This window comes from Tamandua tetradactyla, chromosome 7 (genome assembly GCF_023851605.1).
Source record: "Tamandua tetradactyla isolate mTamTet1 chromosome 7, mTamTet1.pri, whole genome shotgun sequence".
Taxonomy (NCBI): Eukaryota; Metazoa; Chordata; class Mammalia; order Pilosa; family Myrmecophagidae; genus Tamandua; species Tamandua tetradactyla.
The window spans coordinates 89,199,362-89,222,113 of NC_135333.1; the positions used below are offsets into that span (position 1 = coordinate 89,199,362).

The following is a 22,752-nucleotide window of genomic DNA, read 5'->3' on the forward strand; positions in this document are numbered from 1 at the left end:
TTTATCCTGTTAAGGACACGTTACATTTCTTGGACCCAAACTTTTTAGGTCTTTCGTTAATTCTGAAAAAAATTGTCATTGCTTTCAAACACTACCTGTCCTTTCTCTGTATTCCTTTCTTCTGGGACTGCTATTCGATGTTTGTTTGGACCTTCTTATCCTTTCTCCCATGTGTCTTAACCTTTCTTTTATATTTCATCTCTCTTTATCCCTCTAGGATGTATAATTCCTCAGCTCTGTCTTTTAGTTCTCTTTTAGCTGAGTTTAATCAGAGATTTAAATTTCAACAATTTTACTTTTTATCTAGAACTTCTATTTTGTTGTTATTGATGTTTCTTTTTTCATATATGCTTGGTGTTTTTCAAAGTAGCCTGTTTTTTTTTCATGCTTTCAATTTCTTCTTTCATGTACTTAATTAAACTTAAACAATGCCTTTTATGGGCTTTATCCATTAGTTTAATTATCTGAAATTCTTCTGGCTCTAATTACTAGGTTTTGTGTATACGTCTGTGTGTGGGCATGTGCACAAATGTTGACTTTCATCATTGGATTGCTTCTTCATGTGTTTGCTAATTTTGGCTTGCGAATTCATCTTCCAAGGGATTTTATCTATTATAGTTTTGTGTAGACTATTTGAGGGTGTAGCCCTTTCAGACAGTTTAGTTTTGCTAGGTGTCCAAATGGTGTCATAAGCCCAGAGTGACATTTTATGTAACTCATTTACAAGGGAGATGTTAAGCTTACAAAAAAAGTGGTTAAAATAGTATAATGACCTCTATGTTTCCATTACCCAGATTAAAGTAATTATCAACTGATATCAATTTTATTTCATCTGGATGCTCTCATATTTCCTTCATGCCCATAAGATATATATATATTATATTGTTTTAAAGTAAATCCCACACATCATTTCATTTTATTCATAAATACTACCCTAAGTAAGTGCTAAAAGACAGACTGTTTTAAAAATGAGCAGAATACCAATATCACACCTAGTAAATTAACAATCTCTTCATGGCATCAAATCAGAATTGGTGAACGCATGAATATTTCTTCACAGTCTGTCATAATCAGGATCCAATAAGGCCCATATATTGCAACTGGATGACACGTTTCTTAAGTCTCTTTCACTCAGAGGCTTTTTCTTTCTCTTCTTTCTATTCTCTCTCTCTCTCCTCCTTATAATTTGAAGAAACCAACTTGGTTTTTCAGAACCAATTTCATGTTACTTTCTCATCTTAATAGATTCCACCATCATACAAATAGTAGAAAAACTTCAAACCCCCATCTCTAGCGGGTATGACAGGGCTAGTGGGCCAGTTATTTCCTAGGCCAGTAAGGGTATAGCCATTTCAGGGTCCTAGCTTTACTCCCGGCCTCAGTTCCATCTCCCCGCCTATAGAAGCAGGATTTGAAGACTTACTGGATTCAAGATGGTTGAAAGAAGAGTATGTAACCCAGTAGATAAGGAAGGAAAAGGACATGTTAGGTCAAATGAACAATTTGTATCCTGTGACTATTTAGCCCCATTTTCCCTCACAGCTTTATTGCCTCACAATTCTATTGTTTGTGCTTCCATAGTCTTTGAAGGATGTAATTGCAAAAAATTCCCATAAGTTCCTATAAAATATAAATCTTGACATAGATTTACAAATCTGTGTCATAATACTAAGACCAAACCACAAGGATTCTACTTGAAGGTCTCCATGACAAGTGACACACAGGGATAGCTCTTGGATTTTTCTTTTCACTAGCTTGCAAGTGAGTGGATGAAACACTCACTGTGGGATTCATTGGTTTAAAATGATTACTGATTCGCAATGATTTTTCAAGAAGGTTTTTTGGAACTTCTCACATGGAACAAATTTGTGTTGGCACATCTCCTGCAGACCCCCCTAGCTTTCCAGGCATACTTTGACAGGAATGTCAAGAAAGCACACTATATCCATAGGATTTGGGGGATTCACCACCATCCAGCTGCTGGTCACAAGTTCCAACTCACTTCTATCAGTTCCATATCTTATAAAGCAACATATGAGATACTAGTGAACATCTGCAAAGCACAATGTGTGTTGAGAAATAGGACAGTCACTTAGCATGTTTTTTCTTCCCACTATTCCTGTGGTTTTACAGCAAATGTAACTAAACTACACAGAAATAAAAATTACAGTGTAACACTGTAAATGTCTATCTATCTGTATATTATTCTGGTTATTGGATAATTTCAAATCTTGATAAAAACCCTCTACTTTCAGTTAAAAAGGATGCATTGAAATGTGCAAAAGACTTTGGCTTGGTATATAAGTGCTGTTTAATACTCCATAGTCCTTTTCCAACCAATCAGATAGCCCATGGATGGACTTTTATCACACAGGGCAGGTGAATCTGTTCTCTTTGCTGGCAATTGCATGAGCAATAATTTCTCTAGTAATTGCCTCATAAATTCTTATAAAGTGTAGTCTCATAATTTAACTCCCAAGAGGGCAGTAATCTAAATTTAACAAAGTTCTAGGTGATTATAAGCCTGCTTTTCTTCTAATTTAATTAATTGGCATAGAAAACATTTATTTTGATTCAATTTGAATGTCTTTGCATACTTATATATATAAAGTGCACATGTTTACAGTAATTCATACATAGACCTGTCAAATATCAACTCCTTAGACAGAATTCTAATGATAATAATAAAGGGGGAGAAAAAGATATCCACTATCCAGTAACTGAGTGATGTGATGGTTAAATTTAGGTGTGCTTAAGCAAATGTCTTTTCTTTCCACACTAAATGGAAATCATTTTCTATGATAGAATTGGTCATGTAGAATTGGCCTTTTCTCTGCAAATTTTTGACCTGGCTCTCTACCAGCTTTTTTGAAAAATAATTTCTTAGGTCATCTTTGCAAACGAAATATTAGAAATTGTGCTTCCCCAGAAAGATGTTGAAATACAAAAACAAAGCTATGTGTCAAAAAAATTAACCTCCAATTGAGTAGGCAGAGTTGGGCCTTCAATAAAGACAGAACTTCAGCAGTAGAGCTCAAAAAAAAAAAAAAAAAAAGGAAGAGGGTATAATCAGTGACACTCTGGGCAAATGAAAAGGCATTGAACGTCTTTCTGATAAACCATAAGCTACATAAAAAACTATTTAACAAAAGTTGCCGGCTATAAAAATTGTTGCTAACTATAGTCTTTTATAATGAAAAAGAAGCTACTATTTTGGGGTCGGTCTAATAAAACCAAGAAAAACATTTTTTAAATTTGTAGAGTGCTGAGTTTTAACTATACTATACATTAATGTATGTAGTATTTAGAGACACATTGTTATATTTTCCCCTCATCTTTTTTATTTTACTTGTTTTTAAATTAGAGAAGTGATAAGGGTATAGAAAGATCATATAGAAAGTTCCCATACACCCCCTCACACACAAATAATTTTCCCTATCATTTACACTTTTCACTAGTGTGGTACCATTGTTACAACTGATGAAACAATATTATTGCAATTCTACTACAAACTATCGCGTATAGTTTATATTAGGATTTATTTTTTGTGTTGTACAGTGCGCTGTGTATTTTTAAAAATTTTATTCTATACATTTTTGATCACATTTGAACACAACCTTTTTGATCACATTTGAACATAAAATTCATTACCATACACTACAAAAACTTTCACTACCAAAACTTTTCTGTCACCCCAAACAGAAACTCTCAACAATTCAGCATTAACTTCCTATTCTGTATCTCCAGCCTGGCCCCTGGTAACCTATATCCTAATTTCTGACTCTATGCGTTTGCTTACTCTGATTATTTCAATATAGTGAGAACATACAATTTTTGTCCTTTTATGTCTGGCTTATTTCACTCAAAATGATGTCTTCAAGGTTCGATTCATGTTGTCACATGTATCAGAATTCCATTCCTTTGTATGGCTGCATAATTTCCCACTATATATATAAACTATATTTTGTTATCCATTTCATCTCTTGATTTTCCCCTCATCTTGATATTGAGTTCTGCCATAAATAATTTGGTGAATTTTTGTATTTCTATTTACTTACCTCTTATTTCTGAAGTTTCCTACTGATATCAGTGTACTAGGTTTGACTTATGTTTCTGTAAGTAATATTAATTTTGGATTCATTATGGCCAGAGATATTTTTAACTGAATAGCATTTTTTTCAGACATTTAATGTTTGTCTTTGCAAAACCACAGTAGTATAATCAGAGAAACATGTATAACTAACTCTGTATGGTCATCAAGATTGGCATTTTCTGTATAGTAGAAAAAAAATAGATTTGCGCAGGAAAAAAAGACAGAAAGAACAAAAAAAGAAGCAGAAAAAGAAGTAATGTAACTGTTGGGTGTTTGCAAACTGTTTATGTCAATATTACTGGAAAGAATTTTGAAAAATAGGTCCTTGATATGAAAGAAAAATAGCCCAGGTCACTAAATGAATGGATTCGTTTATGTATTCATCAAATATTTATTGACTGCCTCAGATATACCAGGTGCTATACTAAACTCTTTATGTATGCTGTCACATTGAATTCTGACAGCAACTTATGAAGTAGGCATTGTTTTTGTCATCCCGCAGAGATGACACTGAGACCCAGAGAGTTACATGAACTTGTTCTGGATTGTACAGCCAGAAAGTGGTGGAGGTAGATTTTGAACCCGGCTGGCAGATCTAGGGTATGGATGAAATGCCTTGGTCTCCGTATTTAGGTGCATGGCTCCTAATTACATTACATTTTACTGTAAACTTTTATATAACTACCCTCACTTGTCCCTTTTCTGGGGGCATGTATATATTGTCTTTTATGGAGCCTGGGAGGTCTTTGATAATTTAGATGGGGATAACCATTGTTGAAATAACAGTCAGCAGTTTTCTCACAAGGAACATCATGAATCCACCCACTTTTCTGTAGGATGTTGCTGGGCATTATCAAGTCATTTGTTAGAGAGAAAATATCAGTTTAAGGATTGTATTTTGCTAATCACTATATGCCATATTTTGTGTTAGAAAGAAACTTTAGTGGTAAGTGCTATAGTTTTCATTGCTGTTTGCAACGACTGGCATAACATAAATTTGCTTGTTTATCTGTTTACGATCTGTCTCTCTACTGTAAAGCATTAGCCCTAGCAAGGCAGGTTTTTTCCTCTTTTGTTCATTGTGGCATCTTCAGAGCCTCAAAAAGTGCCTGGCATATGGTAGGTACACAATAAATATGTGAAATGAACAGAATAAGATTATTTCCAAAATGGGAGAGAATGCTACATATAGTATCCATTTCAGTTCAAACTTAAGTTACCCTGGCACAGGTTAAGGTCAGATGAGATGGAAAAACTATATATATTTTTGAAGACCAACTATAATTCTAAGCACTTGATTTACACTATTTATGATCCCTAAAACAAATTATCAAGGATTATTTTCTCTATTTTATGCATAAGACTGAGTCCCAGCCCCCCAACTAGAATGGTCATTTGGATCTCAGATACCTGATTCTTCATGTTATACCTTAGGAGTGATGCTTAATGCAAAACAGCAAAGGAGAGTAGATGATAGAATATTCTTCAAATCTCTGTAGTTCTCGCTTACAGTGTCATCAAGACACTATCAGGGAAGTGGCTGTGCTGTGTAGTGCTTAAGAGCAAGTCTCCATACTCTGACAGGTACAGCTGTCAGCTCAGTATTTACTAGGTAACCTTGGGCATGTAACTTTTTGAGCCTCAGTTTCCTCATCTATAAAATGGGGCAATAATAACATCTATTCCCTAGGATTTTTGTGAAGACAAAATGGGATAATTTATGGAAACTATTAATATAGTGCCTGATATATAGTATGTGACATGCTCAATATCAGCATTAAAATAATTCAGTTATTATAATTAACTAAAATTAATTTAATTTAATTTTTATTTAAAATTATTTAAATATAAGTAAATTATATTTACAAAAGATCATGCCAAGTATCCACTGGTACAAATGTAAAGCAGACTGCATGATATTTGTAAATGAAGACAGTACATGTGTTGTCAATTCTAAACATGGTTAAGGTAGTAAAATGTTTAAAGCCCTTAAATGTACTCTAAATTTGGCCTACTCTAATAGAGGTATAAGTGAGATTATTATTCTAATTGCAATAACAACAATATAATAATAATCACTTCCAGTTATTCTCCAGATATATGTTAGACATTATACTAGGCATCTTATTTAAATAATCAGTAATGCTAGGATTAGCCCTCAAAGGAAGGCATTATTGTCTCCATTTTGTAGATAAGGAAGCTGAGGTTCAGAAGAGTTTAACTCTGTCCAAGATCATTTAGCTAATAAATATAGTCAAGATCCAACTCTAAAACCCAATTTTTTCTACCATATAGAACTGTCTCCTCAATTATACTTATAATTCTATATTTGATTTTTTTTTTTCTGCATGGGCAGGCTCTGTGAATTGAACCCGGGTCTCCAGCTCAGCAGGTGAGGATTCTTGCCACTGAGCCACCACTGCATCACCCTCTATATTTGATTTTTCTTTTTTTTTTTTTTTGCATGGGCAGGCACTGGGAATCAAACCCAAGTCTCTGGCATGGCAGGCGAGACCTCTGCCTGCTGAGTCACCATGGCCCACCCTCTATATTTGATTTTAACAGGACTAACTAAGCAGTTATCTTACTTATTGAATGTACTATTACTTGATATTTCATGTTTTGAGAGTTGTTTTTGCCCTTCTTGTTTTATCTAATTTAGGGAAAGAATGTAATTCTGAGTCCTTTAATCTGAGTCCTTTCTTATTCTTCATTACCTAGAAAGGCAATGAATAATAATAATGACAACCACAAACAATAGTAATAAATATGAGGAGGGGACCCTAAAGCTGACATCCTTCAAAATCCTACTGTATTTAAGTCCTTATTGGTTGACAACAAAAATTCTGTTTTTTAAGAATAACACAGAGCAGAAAATTAAGAACAGCTGATTCAATGTCCTTTGCATTATAAAATGGTTGAGGGGATTTGCTAAGATGATCAGTAAGGCGGGAGTTATATGAGCTGATAATGGCTACTCTTTTTCACATCTAGCCTTGACTGGTCAAATGACATTGACCATGGCAATTATTTTCCTTTGCCTCAATTCCTCTTCTGGGAAGTGGGAACTAAATTGTAAACTTCTAAAGGGCAAAGACAAAGTCTTATTCCTCCTCATATGTCCAGTGCCTACCACAATAGAGGTTGATGAGTTGCACTCAGTTGGAGAAGGGCCATTGATAGCAAAATCCTAAAGATTATGCTGTAGCCATTCTTACTCCATTCCTACAAATCAGAAATGAGTACTAGGAGTTCTCGCTGGCTCTCTCCCCTGTACCTTTATATCGATTCTGTAGGCTGACTGCAGGGATTCCAAACATTACTAGTAAACTGTAATGTTTCAGACTTTAGGTACAAATAAATCCCACTTGGTAATAAGCTACTTCGGTAAGAGAAAGGAGTCAGAAGAGGCAGAAAATGCGGCAGAGGTGCAAGGCATGCTGAAGCAGAGCCTGCCAACTTGCCGTGCGCCTCTCTTCGCAACTCTGTGCTCGGGGACTTTACATTGGAAACTCGAAATTGGCCACAGTGGGCGTATTTACACTCTGAAGACTAGCAGATGCTACGGTTAAGACACCTCCTCCCCCGGACAGCAGGTTGTTAAACATTTTATAACACACTACTGTAGAGGTGGTGCAATTTCGGAGGTGATTGCTTAGCTTTGGTTTGAAGTGGGTAATGCCTATCGGCAGTGGCAGAGTGCCACATCAGACTAATTGCTGATTCAGGACACTTCTCAAACCACCCACCCAATACAGTAAGGCTGCAGTAGGCTCTGGAATGGATCCTATTTAGGTTGCAATGAAGAAAGAGGGTCTCCTCTCCAAATTTTAAGGACTTCTCCAATAGCAAAGACTTAATTTCTTTATAAGGGAAGCTATTATCTTTACTACAAAATAGCTATAAAAAAGTTCAGGTGCAATGAATGTATACCTAACTTTTTATATTTCCAAACCTCAGCTTTCTCTGCAGAATGTATATTAAGTGTTCAGCATCTGGCCTAATACTTTGTGAGTATCCATAAATAGTAGATATTATTATTGTCATTGTTATTATTATCATCGTCGCATCTAATTTTTGCTTACAATTAACAACTCTTTGACAGGAAACTCTAGTGGTCAATGCTACACTCTAGATCCCTAACCATTTAGATAAATACCACACCAGCTGTCAGAATTGAGACAGCTATATCTTGGACTAGAAGCTCTCAAACTGTGGTCCTAAGACCAGCAGCGTCACCATTATTGAATTTGTTAGAAATGCAAATTCTCTGTCCCTACCCAGACAAAATAAAGCATTTGGAGGCATGGAGCTCAGCAATCAAAATTTTAACAAACTCTCCAGATGGTTCTGAACCACTGGTTTATACTTCATCTTTCCACAAGGCAATGACAATGAGAATCCTGCAAAAAATGTGTAAACCATGCTAAAGTATCTTCTCCAAGGCTTCCAAAATTTTTATCCAATGACTGTCCTTTAATAGATCCACATGAAGTATTATTCTGTTGCATATTCTTTAAATCTCTAGAACAAAATATGTTAATTTGCAATTTTCCTGAGTAAGGCTGTATTCAGAAAGTGATCTGCAATATATTTATTTTATCATTTGCTGAAAACAATTTCTAATATTCTACCTTAAATTTTATTAAATAGATGAAAGTGCATAGGCATTCTAAGAAATTATCCAGGGAAAATTTACAGGGCTGCTACTCCTCTTGATCAATTTTCGGGCAAACAAGAGAAGAAAGTTCATCTTGCTATGCTGTTGACTGGATTAAAGCACTTTAAATACAGAAAGAGTCACATTTCAGGTACACAAATGAAAGGGGCTAGAAAGTGAAAGGAAAAGAGAAGCATTGAAAGATATTTGACAGGAGAAGTTGTATTCCCCAGGAAGCCCTGTCAAGTAGCACTGTCAACAAGAAAAAGAAGAAAACAAAAAAAATTGAATGCCATGAGACCAGAACATAAACACATATGATGTGGAGAGAAGTAAAAACCAATAATTTATATTCTCACAAAATATTTTAGGGCAATAGCTTCTAGCTAAGCCAAAATGAAAAGGGAATAAATGATATGCAGGTAACTCTCCCAGCTACTGGTCCAGCATTCACCTTTTATTCCTAACGGGAGTCCTCCAAGGGCACTGTGCGGCTACAGTAGGCTGAATAACAAAAACAAAGATGAGGTGTGACAAAACTCAGTTCCCTGACATCTAGAAATGCATTGAACATTCAGCAACCATTTTCGACTCTACTTAACTACCTAATTCACAAGAGACAATGCAGACTTCACTCTGTAAAGACATCCTTAGACAGAATGTGGAATTCAGGATTTGGGTTTGGCCTTCATAAATGAATTGTAGAAACACATCCAAAACAGGCCAAAAAAAAAAAAAAGAAGAAGAAGAGAGAGAGATGGCTTTTTCTTTTTTCCATTAAAGAAATCACTTCACCCACTTTTCTTAACCAAATGATCTATCTGCATACAGGAATAAATCTTAATATCTGCAAGGCTAGTTGCCTCTTTGCCTTTTCAGCCCTACTTTTCCCAATGCCACCTTTTTCTCATTTGGCTTTGGGCTCCATGACACCACCTGTCAGCCCAGGACTGGGGTCTGGGTTAACCGGTGCCTTCTAAAAACCTTACCTAACTGCCTCTTTCCTGTTCCACGGGCCTCACCTCACCATAGCGAATGGGAACTCTGGCCTGAACTCCAGGAATGCTGCTCCAGTTGGGCCTGGCGGGTCTCACAGCTCAGAAATATGCGCTCCCCGCTCCTTGCCTGGGAAGCCAGAACACCATGTCTTTCCTGCGCGTCCATGTCCTGCCAGCTCAGGCAACAAGACACTTAGTCTGGCATGGGAAATCTGGTTTCCTCCCCATGGTCATGAGGCCTTTAGTTTCAGGTATTTAATGAATGCTGCTCAGAAGGTGCTTACACTCAACGCCAATAAACTCTCTGATAAAGAGCTATTGTTATAGCACATAAAGCTGGAGGTAACAACATGAAATCCCTCCTCCTAGAGCCTATCAAGCCCTTTCAGAGGGCCAAGGAATTAAAATATCTTAAATTAATTTAAGCTTTATGGCATATACCTGACAGGAGGACCTATAAATAAAACTTTGGAGACTCCGAAAGGAGGATCGAGAGGATCACAATTTTTAGACGTGCCATGATACAGAACCATAGTGATAGGAAGCATATTTGGGAGGCTTTCGTCCAACAGATTCAAAGGTTCTTCATAACTGGGTAACATCTGTGGTGCTTTTCCAACATCACCAACTCTCTATCTGGATGGTACAGTATCTCCCGTGGTTTCAGTAGCTATGCATATGCTGATGACTCACAGATCTCCAGGCCCGGCCCGTATCCTGAGATAGAGGCCCATATGGCTGAACTTGAAATCCATACGGGTATCATCATTTTCCCCTCCCATTCAGGCTACTCCTCTTGTATCTCCTCTTTCATAAAAGCATCTACATGGATGCTTTAGTCGGGTCACTGAGCCCCTTCCTGACTTCTCCTTCTCCTTCAGCCCCAATAGCTAATCAGTCTTCAGAACCTATGGGGGTTCTACTTCAAACATATACATTCTCTATTCCCACATGTACCCTAGCTCAGGTACTCATCATTTCTCCATAGGTCAGGAACACTCTCCTAGCTGGTCTTCCCCCTGCGAGTATGGCCCTCTCCAATCCATTCTCCAAGGCCAGAGGGATCTTTCTAAAAGGCAAAGTTGATCACACCATTCTCCTGCTTACAACGTCCCAGGCTGAAATAAAGGTCTTCTGTGACCTAGTTCTTATCCATGTCAGCAAACAGATCTTTTCTCTTTTCTTCTCTGTCCTACACTGGAGCTGTAGGAGTCCTTGGATGGTTACTGTTCGTTTCTCCATGCTATCGTACCTACGCTAGTACTCTCTCAGCCCAGAATATCCTCTCACCTTCCTGCTTCTCCTCATTCCTCCGAGAAGTTCCCCAGGTCTCCTTTAGTTTAGTCACCCCACCCTGGGCATTCTTAGCCTTCGTGGTTCTAGTACTTAACACAGAAGTTTAACTCTTCACTCGCCTCTCTTTGCCCACTGGACTGAGAGCTCCTTGAAGGCCGGGACTCTGTCTTTCACCTCTGAATCCCCAGAACCTTGCATACGGCCTGCCTATTGTACGTCCTCAATAAAGGTCTGTTGATTGAGTAAGTAAAATGATCTGGAGTGGGGTGGTAAGTTTCTGTGCAACTTCTTGCTGAAAGCCAGGCTAAATCAAGGCTTCGCAGATGAAGATACTACTGAAATGGGAAAACGTGTCCAAGCAGAGTTACAGAATTAGATGTTTAAGATGCTGGTCCGTGTACCTGTAAGACTTTTGGAATGTGCCTTTTGTAAAGGCAAAAGAGGAACGCCTCTACAGACAAAGACGGTTATGTGGGAGAGAGTCCTGCCCTGTGCACCAACAAACAAAGATTAACCACTGGCTTGTGCTTAGGTCTGTAGCAATCCCCAGCAGATGCAGGGTTTAAATCTTTTGTTTTATTTCTGTGCCAGTTAACAAAAAGAGGGTCTTCTATCGTTTCAGTTCTGTGGACTTTCATGGTAAGTACACACAGTAAGCACCTACAGGCCTTATCAGACTTATACCTCAATTATGTCTTTTCTTAAAATGAGCTTTCAAACAGAGCTTTGTCCCTGACTTGGAAGCATCAGCCACATTTTGGCTTATCAGTTCTGCAAACGACTTTAGTATCATGACTGTCACGTCTGCTTCTGGCTTCATAGCCCAGTAGAAACCGGAAAGACCCTCAACGGATGAGGGTGAAAGCAATTTACTGATTGTGCAATAGAGAGGAGCTAGGGTACAAGTGTTACCTTAAAATGCCGGTTGGCTTTGTAAATGAGCAGGACTCCTGCCCTCCCGGGGACTGTCTATGGTTTGAAGTTGGCTGTAGGGGAGTAATTCTGAGCATCACCAACCCAGCGGCTGAAAGACTTGCTAGGTGACTCCCAAGCACACTACCAACATGCTTCTCTAGGAAAAATGTGCTTATCAGAAAATGTAATCCTGCTGCTTACGCTTTCTATCTGAAAGTGTAGAATTTATCAACACTTTAAGGTTTTCAAAACTGAATGTGAATAGATGTGTTTTAGTTCATGACTCCAGTATATTACAGAGAAAAAACAGTACTACTACCAAATCAAGCACCTTTTCTCACAAAGTCGCTATTGCTCCCGCCTGCCTTATTTCAGCCTGGCCTACTCCTACCCCCACACCCCATGCTTGGCCCCTTTCCTTCATCAAAACTCAAAAACTTGGGGGTTGTTCTGTATTTCTTCCTCCACAGAGCCTTCACACGAGTCATCCAACAGCCAAGATGTATAAATTCTGCTTTTACTGCATTTACTCTCCACCACCTGAATTCAGACCCACGTGATGCATTACCCTTGCCTAGATTAGTAAAATAAAACCTTGATGCCCTCATTGCCAGCATAACTAACTTTCATTTTCCTAAAACGCATCTTGGATTACATCATTCCCTGCTCAAAAATTTACATAGGAGCCCCACAACCTACTAAATTAATCCCACATTCCCCGATTCCCAACCTACCTTTTCTGCCTTATGTTTTATTTCAACTACAGGTACACATTTGCTTTTCTTTTCAATACACTTTGTGCAGTCCTACCTCTGTGCCATTGCTTATGCTATTGCTTTTCCCTCAAGCTACCCAATGTGAATCCTGGTTCCATTATGCACTAGCACTGTCTCTCTGTTTTCTCATTTATAACTGGAGGGTCGTAATATTATCTAGTTTAGAGGGTTTTGTGATGATTACATGAATAAATGCATATAAAGCCCTTTGAAGAACTCCAGCAATAAGTGTTTAGCAAATAGTAAGAATATTATTATTATCCTTTTTAAGAACTATTTTAAATTCATTTCTTTTGTGAAGACTCAATCACTCAACTCGGTGTAATTTCTTCCCCTTTTTCTACTTCTCTGAATAACATGGGGCAAATAATGCTGTATTGGTGCTCAAGTAACACACAATGTGTTGGCTTAACCACAGGAATATATTGCCTCATGGTTTCAGAGGTTAGAAAGCTTGTTTCCTTCTAAGGTTGCTATCTCCTGGCTGACTGGCAATCTTTGGGGTTCCCTGGCTTCTTCATTAGATGGTAATGCACATGGCAGTGTCTTCTCATTTCTTTTCTGGGTTCCATTGACTTCCAGCTCCTGGCTGCTCCCATTGGCTTCTCTTTCTTTTCCAATGTCCTCTTTTTATAAGGACTTCCACCTTTATGCCACTTGGGCATAAGCATCTGGGCACACCTTAACTAAAAACATCTTCCAAGGTCCTATTTACAAATGGGTTCACACTCACAGGATCAGAGGTTAGAATGTGAACATACCTTTTTTAAATGCAATTTTATTGAGATATAGTATATATTCACGTACTATGTAATCATTCAAAGTATAGAATCAATGGTTCACATTATTTCCATATAGCTGTGAATTCATCATCACAACTGATTTTTGAACATTTTCTTTGCTCCAAAAATAGTAAAAACAAGAATAAAACTTTACAAAAGTAAAGAACACCCCAAACATCCCATACCCCCTATTATTTATTTTTTGCCCTTATTTTCTTACTCACCTGTCCATACCCTGGATAAAGGGACTATCAGTCACAAGATTTTCCCAATTACATGGTCACACTGTAAAAGCTATATAGTTATACAATCGTCTTCAAGACTCAAGGCTACTGGATTACACCGAACATATCATTTGTGGGACACCTGATTCCTAACAAATGCCATGTCTTGGAATAGAGTGTGCATTTTTCTTGGCCTCTACTGGACTATAAATTCATTGAGGAGGAGGAAAATACTTGTCATTGTATACTCTAAAAGACCTTGTATAGCACCTGGCACGTCAAAAGGACTTAAAATGGGTTAAAATGAAATAAATTCATTTTATTATTTTTAAGACTCCCACAAATCAAGCGGAGTAAAGAACTACATATAAAGATAAGTAACTGAACCTTTTGATAGCCGGAATGTCAATGGTAAAAGACACTGAGATTGATGTCATTAGAATGTACAACTTTCCCTGATAACATCCTTTTCTCCATGTTCTTCACTGCAGGTCTGCTTAGTGGCGTATCTTGGCTTGTTTATGCTTTGTGTCTCATACCAAGTGGACGAACGGACATGTATCCAGTTTGCTATGAAAGTAAGTTGTAATTTTTCTTTCCCTTTCATCACTGAAATACAGAAGGAAACCCAAGTACAAGAGAAAGAAGTGCTTTTTAAGGGGTTGCATATCTGATTATTCTAGAAATTGCAGTTTTAGACAGGGCAAAAAAAGTTGCTTAGGAAGGCATTGATCCAACCTCCAAAGGTTGGATCCAATGCTGATTTTTTTTTGTTTTATTTTAGGTCTTAATTTCCATGAACTGGATTGGTATAGAGCATATGAACCCTGTTCTTCAATGCTTAAAAGGAATATTGAAAATTCATCAGTTCAACAATATTTGGACAGGAAAAAGTTGTGCCCACTTCTATGTTTTGGGGGCTATCTAGAATGTTTTAATAAAGAAATAGTTGCACTGCATTTCCTCTTGTAGGTGGGGCCACTGGGACAGAAAAAGCACATAGCGTGCATCCAAATTATCTGTGCCAAGAGTCAGAGGGCAAAGGGGGGCTGGGATATGCATGATTTGGCAAGTGTGTGTGGCTTTCATTTGCGTGTATTTTTTCTCTATTAGGACAGTTCCTTTGGCTGGAGCCAATTCAAGTACATGGCATTTTCACTGCACAGTAGAATTTGCTCCAAAGGAAAACATAGACACACCCTTTCAGAGTTTAAAGAGATAAACACTCAATTCAGCAATCAGACCCAGTAGAAATCAAATTCCTATATTTTCTCTCAACTGCTATAGCAGAGGAAAAAAAACGATTTCTGTAACATTGCTTTTTAAACATACACTCTCAGGGGGTGCAAGGGTAGTTCAGTGGTAGAATTCTCACAGGGTTCAATTGCTGGTCTGTGCACTTCCCCCCACCAAAAAAAAAAAAAAAAAATCAACAAATGGTCCTGTGATGACAGGATAGTCACATGGAAAAAGAATGCAATGTGACCCCCACGATACGGCATACAAAAGAAACAAAAATCCACTCTCATTGCCTATTCTCTTTCCGTTAAATTGGATAACATTTGTTCAGTAAAACCAGGAAGCTATATTCTCTGCAAATTACTAAGATGAGAAAACATATTTTAACATATCCTAACTGAAGGTGTTGACATAAAAAAGCAATGGTTCATACTTTAGAGGAGTAATTCATGAAAAAATGTTCACATTAAATTAATTAGCAAAATAAGCTGGTCACACAAAGTGTATGGTATGAACATACAGGAAGAAAACCCACAGTTTCATGTACATAGAAAAAAATAGTTGTATGTGAGTGGGGGGATTGTGGTTGCATTTTGTGTTTTTCTCTAATTCTGAAATATTCCCCAACAGCTAGAGGTAACTTTTCTAATTAAAAAATAATAATGGATGCTATACTTGAAAAAAAGATTGACTGGGTTAGAATTTTGACTGACATACCTGCACATGGAAATTTTACTTTTTCTGTTTGAGGGCTTCCTTAAAAGAAAGCCAGAGAGGCAACCATCAGTCCATGTTCATTTTTTGATGAAGGTCTGACTAAACAGCAAGAGTTGGTGATTTAAAGAAAAGGGATTGCCTGTTAAATCACATGAACTTCATTCACTGGGTGAGAAACACCCAAACTGCGTTAATCATTTTTGTGTGTGTGAAATAGTCTCATTTTTCCCTAGATGATCCCAGGAAACAGAGTCAAAAAAGCATCTGTTTCAGAGAAGCCCCCAAAGCTATCTGAACATTTGCACGTTAGTTAAAATAAGCGAAAATAAGAAGTGTGGGGGGAAAAGCCACTGCCAACGACAGACAGGTTGAGAATTCCCAGCTAGAAAGATCTCATTAGCTGTCTTTCCCCCACCACCACCACCACCTGTGACAGACTTCGACAAATTCTGAGGCACTTTTCTCTTCTCTTGATTGTGACCTTTAGTGATGCTTGCTGCCAGGTCTCTAAGGTGCACCCTGTATTAGTTTCAGTTAGTCTCCAGGTGTTCCAAAGGCACAACAGATTAAGGCTGAATCCTTGTGCTGCTTATACAGCATTTGGTGGTGGTGCGCGGGGTGGGGCGGGGGGAGGTGGGTTAGATAAAATGCATCTTCGCGAGGTGTTTCTCACCGTATAACTGCATTTTAGGGCCCCCACACTTGCATCCTGGCCTCAGCACTGTTTGAGAATTTATTTCCTCCTATTGAACGCGGAAATAGCCAGGGCAAGCAAACAGGCGGAGGTGACAGGGCTTCAATGGAGTGCGCGCGTGCACACGCACACACACGCATATCCTTTTTCTTTCTTTCTTTCTTTCTTTTTTTCTTTAAGAGGCTATCGCCACGGGGTCTTGTCTCTTAGCTGGAACAGTCTTCTCGGGATGCCCCTTGGCAGGTCCTGGAGGCCGTTGTCGTGGTCCTTCTTTCTTCCTCGGCACTGCCCCTGGGCCGAGCGGACTTTCCGCCGCGGACTGGGCCCCCTGCCTTCCCTCGTAGCCCCGCTTTCTCCGGGGTCTCCTCGAAGTTTCAGAAACGTGTCCGGGTCGTTCTGTTCGCGGAATCGTTGCGGGGCACAGTCCCCTGAGGACATTTAAGGCGAAACTGCCTTACGCCCACCTCCAGGAGGCCACTGGGCTGCTACCGCTGCCTCCTGAGCGGCTGGCCACGGAGGAGCTCTTACTGTTCCTGCCACCGGGGAAGGGAATTAAACTGAGGCAGAGCCACCCTCCCCGCCAATCACCCCAGCTGGTTAAAGCCGCAGCCGGGCACCAATTAGCGCCCGCCCGAGCGGAGCTGGCGAGCGGGCGGAGACGCGCGGCGCGCTGCCTGTTACATAAGCGCCAGGGGCCTGCGCCTCCGCCCGGACCCGCCGCCCAGCGCCCGGCGCGGGGCCGACGGGCTGACACCGGCCGCGCAACCGCGTCCCGACCGCGTCCCTGGTGGGGATTCTATCAAGATAGAGTTACCCGGATTCCCAAAGTCATCGTAAACACTCACTGATAGTTCATTCGTGCCGTGTGGGTAAAACAGGGCCCCGATACTTAATTATAGATTCTAAGTCAGAAACCTGCTGCTCTCGGAGGCGATGTAAGTCGTGAAGGAAAAATGCTCCCGCACTGTAGATGCGGCCCACAGGCTTTGAGGGATCGAGTACATATTTATATCTTAAAATGGATCAGCGATTCTGTGGCTCACTCCTGTTGACCTGGCCTGATGCTTTCACTGAATGGGAGATGCAGAATCACTACGTGTGAGATGTGCGCTAACCTAGATTTATTCATAAGCTAAGGGTATGGTTTGCCTTTGTGCTCTTGCCGGCTTCTAGCGTATCTAAGATGCTCATTTACAAGTGAGCAAATCCCCGTTTTTATGTAAATGTTGACACCTTTTCTACAAGCCAAGCATGCATTTTTACTCCCACTGACAGAGAAGGAGCCAGAGCCTGTGGGGTTTATATCTAAGAGCCCGGGAACAGGGCAGTTCTTTCCATCTCTAATTTATTTATTTCACAAGTACTTAAGTAGGGCTACTATGTACCAGACACTGTTCTAAACCGTTTAGAAATATCAACTCTTTTGATCCTTAAAATAATCCTATGGAGTAGGTGTTATGATCATCATATGATCTTCATCTGATCACAGATGAAGAAACAGAGCTACACAGTGGGGTTGATTAATTTTTCCGAGGTCCCATACCAGTGAGGGGAGAACGCGGGCAACCAGGATTTGAACCCAGGCAATCTGGCTTTCCAATTCATGGCAATAACTCAGGACTGCTCTGAACTTATTAAATGGGCAAATCTTTTGATCCCTGAGCCAAAAGTCATCTCTTACAAATAGACGAAATTCCCATTTCAGAAAATGAGTTTTTGTGATGCTCACTAGAGAATAATATTTTTTGCAACTATTTGAATTACTGCAATTGGGGAATGAATTAGGGATTATCATCACTGCTTCAAGATACTCTCCCAATGAATGTTGTAAAAATGATGTATGTGTGTTAAAAGTAGGAGGATTACTACAAGACTTTTTTTTTCCTCGCCAGTTCTACCCAGTGATGGCAATAAAATGTGTAGAGAAAACCCCACCAGGTCACTCCATTAAGCAGATTTCTGGAAACTCAGAAACAATGGGCAAACATGGCCAGTAAAAAATTTAAATAGGCTCTTGGCCTCAAGAGTTTGAAGTCAGTCATCAAGCCTGAATATTCTAGAAAAACCCAAAGTATTGCAAATATCTTATCCCATTAACGTCAGACGTAAACCCATACTTTTCAATCTAACCACTCCATTTTTTTTTCCAGAAAACAGGGTCACTGAAAAGATTGGACAAGGCTCAGACAATGCTTTCAATAACTCCGAAGTTTCCTTTCTGAACTTTTTAATGGACCACTTTTTTATTTATCTAAGTCCCTTCCTCCGAGGAGCACTAAGCTTGCTAAGTATAAGTTATCCTTGTTCCATCCCCATGATGTAACAGGTTTCAATAAGCTCTTTCTCGGATGAAGAAACTGGGTTATATTTGACAAACCTTTAAATGAATTTGAAAAGAAGTAGTATATGTGGTTAAGATATCTTCAATGAGAAGATTCAAAGAATCCATACCATCTTTGGTTTTCCAGCTATATTAAAGCAAAAATTGCTTTAACCAGTGCCATTCCTCTCTAGCACTCTAAGACATAGAGTCAATTTACATGTGGTAACTACTGGAATGTCTTACAGGGAAACCAGACACATCTTATGGTACCAGTGACCAACACGCATGTGCATGCACACACACAAAGAAAAGAGAAAACTTTAAGTATTTTTAAGACTTAAAAAAAAAAACAGAAATACGTATTTTAGAGTTTCCTATATATAGGTTTATGTTGAATTACATTACGTATATTTGGAGATGGGGGTAGAACATAATCTTTTCAGAGCTACTTAAATCTGACCCTGCTAATGACTGGATCTAACTTATTCTGGGAAGTTCGTATTCACCAGAATTGCTCTTGTAAAGGGCAGCTGTCAACTGTGGTAACATCAATCTTGCACTAAGAACAGCGTTGACAATACTTGCCCCAAAAGCTAGAAATACCATTCCTTCCCTAGAATCTCAACATGTAGGCCACTGAGAGAAACGTTTCCAGTAGGTGAATCCAAACACAAGAATATTTTTTTGTCCTGTTACACATTTTATTGTGGCTATGTCTGTGAGTACCCACAGTTTTTGATCAAAATATTTCAGGACTAGGCTAAGGCTAAATGAATGAATTGAACACCTGGGTTGGGGCAGAGGGCTCTTCTTTTCCACTCCCTTAGTTTGGTACTGTAAGTAAATTGCTATTAAATGCTTTGGATGATTATCAGATTCTCAATAATTGAAAGGTGTAGCAGTTATGTTCTTAATGATGTAGAAGGTTTAAAAATAATTACGTTATGCTTCTATTCTATTTTATAACACAAATTGTTAAAGCTAATTTCTAGGGATTCCACAGTTCTTTAGCAGAAGAGCTAAAACTTTAACCAGACTTTTCCAATCCCAAAGTTAACATGTAGGCCAATAGTGTTCAAAACCTTGGTGGTTGAGGAACCACTTAGAGTTTATATTTAGGTCAGAAGCCACATGCTTATGATTGGTCTTAGAATAAGACTTATGGGTGATGAAGCTGACATGCCTTCTGGAGCCGGCTATTTTATTCTGCCAGCAACCTCTTGAGATACTGGCAGCGTGAAGACCACTTCATTGAACCTTGTCTTTTTAAAAATTATTATTATTTCATGTTGCTAGTTGATCAATCATTGCTAAATCTGGCCAACACAATGTTAGCATTACGGAAACCTCTTCCTTACTTCCTAGTCTTGTTTCAATATTAGTACCAAGCAGTTCTTGAAGCTAAAATAAGCATAACAAGCCTCTCAGGAATGGCTGTCTTGTTTGGGGTTCATCTAATCTGCTTGCTACATTTACACACAAATGTGTCTCAACTGAGCAAAAAAATTATGTTGGACATAATTTATGAAAAACACCCAACCAACATCTGCATCACAAATGAAAATGTGACCTGAGTTCAAGGACTGCTCTCTAATAAACAGGGAGCCATTTCCATGGCTTGGGAACTATGATTCTGCTCAGAGACAGCCCCTCCATCAGGAAACTTCCTGGGGAGAGAAGAAAAAGAAGAGCTCTTACTAATTAGCTTTGAAAAACAGGCTGTCAGTGTTCTTTGTAACCAGAAAGTTCTTCTCTGCTTTCTTGCAGCTCTTGTACTTTCTGCTGAGCGCCCTCGCCTTGATGGTGTGTGTGCTGGCCGTGGCGTTTGCTGCCCACCACTATTCACAGCTCACACAGTTTACCTGTGAGACCACACTCGACTCCTGCCAGTGCAAACTGCCCTCCTCAGAGCCACTCAGCAGGACCTTTGTTTACCGGGATGTGACTGACTGTACCAGCGTCACTGGCACTTTCAAACTGTACTTACTTATCCAGATGATTCTTAACTTGCTCTGCAGCCTTGTGTGCTTACTGGCCTGCTTTGTGATGTGGAAACATAGGTACCAGGTCTTTTATGTGGGTGTTAAGATGTGCTCCCTAACAACTTAGGAAGGCCAGCAGCAAAAGGTCTAACATTTTTTGCTCAAAGGTAGGAGTGAAAACAGCATGCTGACCAGCTGAGGTTAAAAAATAATAATAAAAAATGATGAAAAGGGGGGGAAAACACACTTTTAACAACAAATAATGAATAATATTCACCAATTCTCAATGAGTTATTTTTATATTTTTCAGGAACTTAAGCATTTCTTCAGGCTTCTATAGCATTTCAAAAAATTCCTCTGGGGGGAAAAAAGATCCAAATAGCCTTTGGGATAGTAAAAGGATACTGAACACGGAAAGAATGGCGTAGGTCTGTCTTTACATTCTGGAGTTTTATCCATTAGGTATATGATCTTCTTTCTTGTCAGTCCGGTTTGATGGTGTGAATTGGGCTTTTGCAGCCTTCCTCCAATCCTCCCCAACTCCAACCACTGCCCTCACTGTGTCTTGGAGGAGGGAAAGGGCTTGAGGAATTGCTGAAAGACGAGGCTGAATATTTTATTTTCCCTGGTGGAGATGTTTAAAGACACGAAACAGTTTAAAGGAGCAGAAAAGGAAGAGCCTTTGCAAAAGGCTAAATAATTATAAACACCTGGGTTGGGGCGGAGGGCTCTTCTCTTCCGCTCCCTCAGTTTGGCACTGTAAGTAAATTGCTATTAAATGCTTTGGATGATTATCTGCTTCTCAATAATGGAAAGGTGTAGCAGTTATGTTCTTAATGATGTAGAAGGTTTAAAAATAATTACGTTATGCTTCTATTCTATTTTATAAAACAAATCGTTAAAGCTAATTTCTAGCTAATTGTTAATTATAATTACGCTCAGAAGTCTATTTAATGAGCCCTGGATGTACTTAGGCAGGCACTGTCAGTGTTATGAGAAATTACTCTCTTCCAAAAGGGGAAAGCTAGAGAGTCTTTCTTCTGCAAGCCAAGCTTTCTGAGGGGAAAAATTTTTAATAGCTCAGGTTAAAAACACTCATTTAAACAAAAGCAAGAGCATTTGAAATGGGAAATGTTTATACGAATAGCACATTTGTGATATGTTGAAAAGTATCTCTCTTGGCAGCTAAGTATTTTTGAGGCAGACTGGGTAATGCTGATGTGTGCTATTCATGAAACTGTATTTGATATGTAATGCTATTTTGGTTTGTGCGCATGGTCAACCCAGAGATCCGAGACAATGTTTTGAATGCCTAGTTGAGCATTATGTCCATCGAAGGGTAGTTTTTGTTTTGTTTTTGACTATGACTTAACCAAGCACAAGTACCCTGTAATGATCTCTCCCTGTAATGGGGATTTCTCTTGCTATTATTAAATTCTGAAGAATATCAATGTTTTAAGGAATGGGTCAAATTCATGTAGCATAAATGTTATCAAGAACTTTCTCTGGTAGAATGCTGTGTTGAAAGCAGAAATTCAAGATCATAGCTGAGCTCAATTTGCCTCCCCACATGGCCTACTGATATACTTTACTAGAAATCGTGAAATTCTACCCTAAAACAAATCTTGCTTCAGATAAATCTTGTTTATCAATCACTGAATAATTCAAGTGATTGTGACAATGGTATCAATTCTGTACAATATAAATACCCAAATCAAAAGGAAAATATGGTAAGTTAGCTGGAGGACTGTAAACGTTTTTAATGCCCTCAGATAAAACACCTGATTAACAGATATTAAAATTAAGCATGTTTTAACTTGCTTTAAAAAATGACCTCCCTACATTTTAGCTCAGGCCAAGAAGATGTATTGGAGAGTTTGGATAAGATCCTGGAGCAGGTTCCATCACACAGAGAAGTTACAACTGCAGAATACTAAACATCCTTATGATGGCCTCAAACTTATTTTGTGCAAAGTGAAAAAATTTCAATAAGTGAGTCCATTGTGACTTTTGATCGAGTTTCCTGCACATAAAGAATGTAACTGAGAGCCTG

At 38.9% G+C, this 22,752-nt stretch overlaps 1 protein-coding gene across 3 annotated transcripts in view; it reads left to right on the forward strand.

Annotated features, from left to right (window-relative positions):
- SSPN (sarcospan) overlaps positions 1-22,171 on the forward strand; it is a 34,334-nt gene extending 12,163 nt beyond the window's left edge. For 2 of the 3 annotated variants that reach the window (XM_077170354.1, XM_077170355.1), the window contains exons 2-3: positions 14,236-14,322; positions 20,485-22,171. In XM_077170354.1, coding sequence (XP_077026469.1) covers positions 14,236-14,322; positions 20,485-20,826 — 429 coding nt within the window. In that variant the 3' untranslated portion in view covers positions 20,827-22,171. Of the gene's footprint in view, positions 1-10,682; positions 11,277-14,235; positions 14,323-20,484 lie in introns of those variants that run through there. The other variant, XM_077170357.1, reaches the window with a different exon arrangement.
- The last annotated feature ends 581 nt before the right edge of the window (positions 22,172-22,752 follow it).